The 9565-nt window shown below is 34.6% G+C and overlaps 2 protein-coding genes across 2 annotated transcripts in view; both read right to left on the reverse strand.

The window, feature by feature from the left end:
• Window positions 1–4768: 4768 nt before the first annotated feature.
• LOC119839722 lies at window positions 4769–9559 on the reverse strand. The gene is made up of 6 exons (XM_038366155.1): window positions 8994–9559; window positions 8348–8561; window positions 7748–7852; window positions 6857–7009; window positions 6016–6201; window positions 4769–5365 (listed from the first exon to the last, which is right to left on the reverse strand). The coding sequence occupies exons 1-6, from the start codon at window positions 9386–9388 to the stop codon at window positions 5045–5047; spliced, it is 1374 nt and encodes a 457-aa protein (XP_038222083.1). The 5' UTR covers window positions 9389–9559; the 3' UTR covers window positions 4769–5044.
• LOC119839754 overlaps window positions 9539–9565 on the reverse strand; it is a 1835-nt gene continuing 1808 nt past the window's right edge. The window contains exon 2 of the mRNA XM_038366194.1: window positions 9539–9549. Coding sequence (XP_038222122.1) covers window positions 9539–9549 — 11 coding nt within the window. The remainder of the gene's footprint in view (window positions 9550–9565) is intronic.

Consider the following 9565-nt stretch of genomic DNA (forward strand, 5'->3'; position numbering starts at 1 on the left):
CTAGTAATGACCTGATTCGTAACATGTCACTCCAGCTTAGCTTGCATTTACGAGATAGTACATATAAGTGCTACAGGGCAAAAAAGCCGACAGTAAAGAGAATTAGTTAAATCATGACTGTTCCTTTTCGAGCACACCACCTAAACGGTCAGGTATAACAATTGGTCATCACTTAACACGAAAATTATACCTACATACTTCCCCTACATATTTTATAACACAGTGTAAACCAGTAATTATGTAATTGAAATAATCCCACCATGATATAATATTGACACAACGCACGTGTATGTTCGGTCGGCGCTACGATGAGATCACCGCCGCACTGGTTTGCTTGTAACAGTTTGTACAATTTATTCAAATAATTCTTAATTATTTGTTCTGTGAAATAATAATCTTCAGAATAAGCAAAACGAAACAGGAATTATATGATTAATGTTTTTATAAGTCTTATATAAAACTCTTAGCAGTTCGTAGGTTTTGAGGATTTTAGAAAAATCACAAAATTTTAAATCCAGCATAGTACGCTTCAAATATTGACTCAACGTCAACCACGTTCACCGTCTTAGCGAAATGCGATAAGGACAATAAAACTTTATGAAACTCTAGTTTTTGCGACAAAAAAACAACCTAATTGGGTCACAATCCTCTTGCACTCGCACAATACCCATTTTAATGTTGTTAAAAAATATCATTTGTATCAATATAAATTTTTGTGCTATCTTAAATAATGATAAGAAAATATATCACTGATGAACCTGCTTCCTACCAAATTCACTTCTTTCCTATGTTTACCTACAGAACATAGTTGCTATGTTTGTCTAGTCATAAAAGTGAAGTCCCGTGTCCCCTAGTGGGGTATGGGGCAGATGATGTCATCCGTTTCACTGATCGATTTTCTTTACGGACAAGGAGGTGATCAGCCTTCTGTGTCCTGCCAGACCGAGACATTTTTTTTTTGTGCGTCCCCACCGGGAATTGAACCCAGGACCCCTCGGTTCTACGCTCACGCATTAACCACTGTACCAAGGAGGCGGTCAATAGTTGTCTAGTCATACGATATCCTAAATCATTTAAATTATTTCCTTTCAAATTTAATAAGCGACGTTTTATTTGTGAATCCATAACATATTTCATTCCGACTGAGAATTGGAAATTTTATATGTTCAAAAAGATAAAGTTATCCTAAGAACCCATCATACAATACGATTTGGGCGTACACACAAAGCACAACAGCGTTTTAACTCTTATTGAGTTTGATTTAAACTTAATTTGATTCTGTGCGCTTGTTAACCCGGTCACAAGTGTTTTTGGGTCTCCCTAGTTTTCTTGCGATGATGAAACTGCTGATAACAGAGACAAACATACAGATACAGATCTGAAGTTTTCAGGGATATTTTTACTTGAGTAATAACACAAAGAGCGAATATAACTCACATTGTATGTACTACATGTTCTTAATATTTAACCAAAGCTTTGATAAGTATAACAGTAAATTTCCAGATCCAAAAAAAATACTAATCTGCTGATATTTACTACTTAAATCACTCTAAACACATGAGAGCTTCTAGTTACCCCCAACAAAAAAGTAATAGCATTAACAATTCTGAGCAAAATGGCAATATCGAATTTACAGAATGACAAAAACAAAAGGGTCTCCGTTTTCGCTATATGGTAACATAACGTTTGGAATGTAGCTTCACAAGGCACAATAGACAGAATGTTATAAGTATATCAAGAACTATCTACTCTACTCTTAGTAACTAACCTGCTCTACCAACCTGGGATGCCTCGGTCAATGAATTGTTATAGTAATTGTATCTAACAACTACTTTAACAATTTCACAAACTACCTGTGTATTCCCATTAACTAATCTGCTATACAAGGTCGCTACAAAGTGAGTACTTACCCTACTCTTACTCCCTCTAACTCTTCTCCAATTTTAACTACCATCCCACTCTCCCTGTAACTATGCCACAATTTTTCCGCATCACTTACTTCTAATGTCCATAAAACCCATAATCTGTCGTATACACGTATAACAACATTAGCCCACGTGCGCTGCAGTCGTCACGTGCAGGATGCACCGCCCCCACGGAAGACCACCTGTACCATCAGTAATCTTAATTCCACAATTGACACTATTTCTGTCGGTTGCATACTTTCAACATAATATTGTAGTACTGGGTAAACAGATTTACGATTGGTACGTGGGTACTGAACGTTTAAATGCACGGTATGATGTCAGGCAGATACAGGGAAAACGTATATATACATGTACATATTAATCTATAATCTTATACCTTTAAACGAGCAATTCTTGTATATATATATATATATATATATATATATATATAATTGGAATCTCGGAATCGGCTCCAACGATTTTCATGAAATTTAGTATACAGGGGGTTTCGGGGGCGATGAATCGATCTAGCTAGGAATTTTTTTTAGAAAATGTCATATACGTGTTTTTTTTCCTGACATCTATTGGTGAATAATAATACTATTTTGTTTCGTAGATAGCTGGACAACTGAAATAACACATAGGCACTTTTTATACTTATATTCCTACGGAATACGGATTTACGCGGTTTCAACCGCGGGTCACAGCTAGTATTCTTTAAAAGACATGGCTAAGTACGTGTCACAACAGGCTAATAAATATGCTAGCCAAATTAATAAAAATGAAGCGACCATAACGGTGCGTTGTTGGGCTTTACATTTCTATGCAAAATGTTGAAAGAGACCCTATTAACCTATATTAACTACCACAAAATTATACCATAAGCAGAAATACAGCAGAAATTTCACTTAAATTCATCGTAACGAAACTTTACAAAATTTTACGAGAATTTAATGAAAGAAAGATAAATTCTTTGCTCCAAGGCATGTCCATATAGATGTACCTACTAATAATGTCATCCCGGTGTATTGTTTATAGCCGCTAATGATCGTTTGTGTATATCAATCAGCGCAATGGAGCGCGACACGCGAGCGGGTTCATTTATCCTACATTGTTATTTTTTGCTATTGTTAGTAGAATTTTCAACGCTTCTATTCTTATTTACTTATAGCCCGAGATTCCACTGCTCGATTCTGTGTGTATCTGTTTATTTGCTTTAATAAATTTCTACTGAATGATGATGGAGTATGCAATGGATAGGCGAGACAGATAACATAGTACTATCCATAGGCGATATGTTGCTGGTGAAATATCCCACTGCTCTTCTGCATGTATAATGCAGACATGTGGAGTTGAGCAGTGGGACCTTGAGCTATTAAAACGAAATACATTGACATCTAAGCATCCGGATCAAAGTGATTACTAGCGAAAACTACATCTATAAATCAAAACAAAACTCTTCTAATACTATACTAATTACGTAAATGTGAAAGATGTCTATTAAGTTATCGTATCAAAATTAAAACAGCAACAATAAATTAGGTACTAATTACATTTTTTGCGCAATCAGTGAATCCGATAAGGCTTCGATGTTTCCATTTTATTCAGCAAGACCACTTGCTATATTCTAGCAGCAATATCTTCATCGACTGAAACAAGGATAAATATTTAAGAAAATGAGGTGACAGAAGTAACCTATGCATCTGGGCATTTTTTTTATTAAAAACTCGCTCATATTTGAGTCAATCGTTCTTGACGGAACGAATCCACAAGACAAGAATTAGTACTGAGGATCAGCCACATTAAATTCTCATTAGCTCTTAATCCGTATCCCAGATCGCTAAATCTTGACCCAGATTCCGAAGTGTTACGATTGTAATCATAGGATATGGTAGAATGTACATTATTTCTTTGTGTCATACAAATGCGAAAGGAGACGTATATTTTGGGTAGAGATTTAAAGCAATTATAACCAAAGTAAAGTGAGAAAATAAAACTAGAATGGACATGACAATATGCATTTTTAATAACTTTCATATCAATATTCACTCCACAGTCGAACGACAGTTATTATTAGTTGCTACAATAACAAAACCACAAGTTTTAAAAAAATATCTCAAATTAACGAATTACTATAACTAATACCAAATAACTGGTACATGCAAAATACAATATTAAATACTTAGAATAAAATTAAATATAGGAAGAAAAAACTCTAACTCTAACATTTTGCAAGTAAGTGCATTACATACATAAAAATGTTTCATTACCTTTGATTCATATTCTCATGAAGCTAATCATAATCAATCTATTTATAATCATACTATACTAATGTGACAACTCTACTAAAAGCTACCAAATACACCAACCTCTGACACATCCCTACGATCTATATTCCACATTTCATTCTTCATCATCCCATAATGAAAGATTATTTTAACACAGCCACTTAGTTCTTATCCTAAAGATTCACATCCATTTTAAAGTTTTGAGATCAAAATCATGTTAGGCACTAATATTTTTATTTTTCCTCACTAACCTTCTGTTTATTGTACTTGATCTGAAATTTATAATATAAGTTTTCTGGAAATATTTTTTAATTAACTATAATTATATAGTGGTTATTTTTTGGAGAATTTGTGAATTGTAGAGATCTCTGGATCTACGTTACCGATTTTTAAACAATTTTACCAATTCCAATTACCAATCACTACTTTCACTTTTTGAAAAAGTGAAACTTCTTCGTTGTGATTTCAAACCTGATGCAACGGAAAAACGACAGGTAAGAAACACAAATTCAAAAATGTGTAGAATGAAGCCGGCAAAGAATGAGACAAAAATATACATACTATTTTATATATATTCATCACATTATTTTGTCGATTTACTGATGTTTCACTTCTATCATGTGTGAATCGCACACACACCTTTTTTTATTGGGCATGATACGTTTAACAAATAACAATATACCTTGCAAGATAAAATGGCACTTATTTTAAAGGAAGCAAGCCACTTTTCAGATCATATTTCACAAATGAGTTTCTGCCAAGATAAAGTTCACAACATACTGATCACTTTACAGTTCGTCCACTACTGTATGTTCAAATGCTTTACATTTACAGCAGTCTCTTTTCATATCATCCAAATGGTTTCAGTACATTGATCTCATTGCCTCTGTACAAGTAGGCTTTGAAATCGCATATTTTCTGTCCATCTTTGTAGAGGTAAAACTTGAAGCAGGCATCGCAAAAGAATGTTGGATCGAACGGGACTCTGTCGCATCCAGTGACCACCCATTTACTGCCAAATTCTGCGCAAGTGGTACAATATATTGTATGGTTCTGAGTGGTTTGGGTGTGGAAAGGGTAGTGGCTGATCTTCAGCGGGTCCGTGGGGTGCATCAGACGCACTTCGGAGAACGTGAACAGGTGCTCGCAGTTGCCCTGATGAGAATACACCTGAAAGTGATAAATAAATAGCGGTGGTAAGTAAATTGAATGAATGTACTGCAGTGTGTGAAGGGCATTACGTGTACCGCTTACAATAAATATCTCTTATATGGAATTATTCGTTTCGTCATCGTATATACCAGGGTAGCAGAAATGCGCAGAGGTATGATATCACAATTACCAGAAGCGAATGTCTTCATACTTTCCAAACGTCTATTATGACGTCACTTTTTCATTCACCTCCTCTGAAGCGTTGCGATCCTGGTTGAACGCGTAGCCCTAACAATATTTAATGGAAGCATACGTTTCGTCATCGCATTTACTAGGGTGGCAGAAATGCGCAGATGTATGATTGACGGCGTAATTACCAGAAGCGAATGACATCATATTTTCCCGCCATCCATTATGACGTCACTTATTCATTCACTTTCTCTGAAGCGTTACGATCCTGGTAGAACACGTAGCCCTAACATTATTATGTATGGGCTTTCGCTTCGTCATCGCATATACTAGGGTAGCAGAAATGAGCAGAGGCATGAGTGACGTCATACTTAGCAGAAGCGAATGACGTCACATTTTCCCGCCAACTAAAAATGTGTGTGAAACGTACAAATGAACGATACGACAAACTTAAAATGTATCAAACAAAGCATCCTCACGTCCGGGTGGCCCAACTTGACCGCGACGTCGTGCAGGCGCATGGAGGCCATGTCCCGGGCTGGGAAGGCGCCGAGCCCGCGCGCCGCCGCCCACTCGCGCAGCTCGCGCGACCGGTCCGCGCACCCGGCGCGGCTGTCCACGTAGAACGTGTTGTTGATGAACAGGAACCCTGATGGGAACAGCTCCTGCGTGTGTACAGGTGTTCGTCGTTAAAAATATGTAACCGTCTCCTACAATTAATAATTTTACTGAATTGGTCTGGTAATTCATATTTAAAGAAATATGTATATTTCAGTTAATTATAATGATTTACAGATACATTTTTTGAACGCAACATTGAACACATATTTTATATTTTTTAGGAATCATCAATTAAATTTTTTCATTTTTTACTTAAAGTAAATTTCGCAAGATTGAGATATATTCACTATACATTTTTTAACAAGGATAAGAATATCACTTTTGTGTCAAAATTAGGTTAATAAATGAAGGTAACAAAAACAAATACTATGATCATTGCAGAAGTGGAACCTATTGAAATTGAAGGACAAATAGAATGTGTTGATGAATATAGCTACTTGGGCCAGATCCTCTCCCTAGAGTTCTAATGGGTGGAAAAGACATTGGTCCCTTAAATAAAAAATAAAAAAATATTATCTTCACAAAGATCTTTCACAAGATCACAGAGGAGAGTTAAGAGACATTGTATAACCAAAGATTAATCTCACCCAGTTTGACAGACTAAATAAATAATAATATCACAGCTGGTATTAATCATCAGAAAAATGTATAAGAATAAATGTATAGGAATAAAACGCATAATTTCAAAGACAATATCACCTTAGCAGTAGTTGTGGGTAAGTCGTCAAGCCTATCAGACACGTCGACGCTCGTGCTCACATCGTTGAGACAGATGATTCGATCCCGCAGCGCCGTCAGCGGCTGCCGGCCCAGCAGCACTATATCATTGCTCAGTATGGAGTGCCGAGTGTTCTGGAAAATGCGAGAAACTCACATTGTACTATGACAAATATGTCAATGTTAAAGCACTTTATCTATTTTTTAATAGTAGGGGAGCCCAAGAGGGTATTTTGCGATACACTCGAGCGCGTCAGATTTCTATTAGGGAGAAACCTGTTATATTGCTAAGTACCTCCAAAAAGTATGAGCAGTTAATATTGGTGGGTGCGTTCACTGTAACCGCGCGTCTAAGATTGCGCTTAAATTATCAGATGAGCGATTTTGGACTTCTTGTGTTGTTATAATTTTTAGTTGTATGTTGTGTGTATTTAACCCCTAAAATCTTTATTTGACGCGCTCGAGTCATATTGTTTAAAAACTTTCCCCTTTCTCAATAGCCACGAAATTACCACATAAATCTTAAGATTAATGTATATTTTACTTCAATGATATGCTAGAGAATTAAAACTATCAAAATCTGATGTACTTGCGAATTTCTATACCGACATTTTTTTACAATAAAAAATAAAGAAAAGTTTCTCCACTACTTTTTTCTTACTATTATCTAATCTGCGAATTCCAATAGATTTCCAAGACGCTGAAGTAATTACAAATTTAGCATCTTGGGCTCGCCTACTATAAGGTGTTTTATTTGTTCATGATAGCATAACTAAAATTAGACTGGTACGAATTTTGGCAGATTAGATAATCTACACATATAAGTCTGTGCACTTGAATTTATTTTTATTAACATTAAAGATGTATCCTTACAGTTCTCTCTCTTGCAGACTGACGGAAAGGCCTATAGACTCTTATTCGGAACACCAAATCCTGACCGGGTTGCAATGGCTCCCCAATTGTTACTGTTATATCATTCTGAAATTTATACAATATGATGAAATACAGTAAGCTCTCATTTATTGTGATCACATCATCAATACAATATCTAATATCTATAATACCATAATTTAATATCTGTCTGAACATAATAATTAAAAGTATTATATCACAGGATATAATAAAGGGATATTAAATTTTTTACCAACCAAAAAAAAGGAGGCTATCACTTTAATATGTTTGTATGTAATATTGGCAGACTTACAGGAACAAGGACCTTAGTCTATTATAGCTTTCATAAGTTTATGAATGTTTGTCCACACATTACTGTAAATCACATTGAAACTGATTTCTTTTTCGTTGTATTTGGTGTGCTTTAAGCAAAATTGGTTCAGTAATTTTGAGATAGTCAGATAAGCATTCACAAAGAAAGCGATAATAGTGCGATAATAGCTTCCACACTTGTTTCACACACTTTTAAGTGACAGAATTATATTTTATATATGTTAACTTATAATATTTATGTTAACTCACTTCTTTTGACTGGGGTAACAGCCGAACTCTTCGATATTTGAGATTACGTGAGTATAGATTATTAATATCCTTAGATTTTCTCAATTTAAGCTTCTTAGCAATATTAAGGTTGCTGCCAAGGTCAGTTTCTGCAAATTCTTTCACAGGGCAGGAATTTATACTTGGAAGAGGTGTAGACATTTTAATTTCTAATCCTGTTTCTAAATGACTGGGGCTGAAAAAAAAAAACTTATAGATTTTTTTATTGTATGTTCTTTGTATATGTTCTACTGAGTATAGAAAGTTTAACTTTTGGTGAATAAAAAATATAATAATATATTTTTATTTATTTATAGTTATGAAAGTAAATGAATAAAAAATACCTTTTCATAAATATATGTTGTTGAATATATGGTTGTATTTTAATAATAATACATAAGTAAAATAAAATAAAATAAAGAATAATATAATAAATAAATAATATCAACAACAAAGTAGAAACTTTTTGCATGTTTGTTTGAACATGCTACTGAAAGTATAGAGGGTCTCCTGGACTAATTTTAAAAATTCTTTCACTGCTAGATAAGTATGTAATCATCCGATACTATAAACTACATAAGAACCAAGTGAAGCCAAGACTCTTAGTACTAGATAAAATAAAACATACTTGCAAAACTCAACCAGCTTCTCATAATCTTCATCACTCACTTCTGCCCCAACAAAATCTCTCAAATTTTTTTCCAAAACATTATCAACATCATTTTTAGTTTTGGGCCGACCATTGATTGGAAATGATGTAAATATATCTGGTAGCTTTTTGAAGTTCATGGGTGGTGTGACAATATTGCCCGTCACTTTATACCATTTTGCACCCACATCAGGTACGTAAAGGTCAGATAGTGATAGTGTTTCGCTCTCCTTATCACTCTCGGTCTGTAATGATTCTTCTCTCCGCGGAGCGGACGTTATTTCTACGTCTTTATCACTTTTTACGATTGTTGCTTCTTGTTCAGATGTTTTTTTATTTTGAGTCTGAGCACTAACACCCCCTATTCCCTCCATCACTACACAATTAATAATCAAATTACTTACTCTTATTTATAGAATTCATAAAGTTTTATAAAATTTCTATGCTAGGTATAATATGCAATGCTAGGTGTAATAATACTATGTTTCAGTGCCAATAACTATTTAGTTTACCAATTAGTATTTTTATTTACTAACTGAAAAAACAGTAAG

Source organism: Zerene cesonia, chromosome 4 (genome assembly GCF_012273895.1).
Source record: "Zerene cesonia ecotype Mississippi chromosome 4, Zerene_cesonia_1.1, whole genome shotgun sequence".
Classification (NCBI taxonomy): Eukaryota; Metazoa; Arthropoda; class Insecta; order Lepidoptera; family Pieridae; genus Zerene; species Zerene cesonia.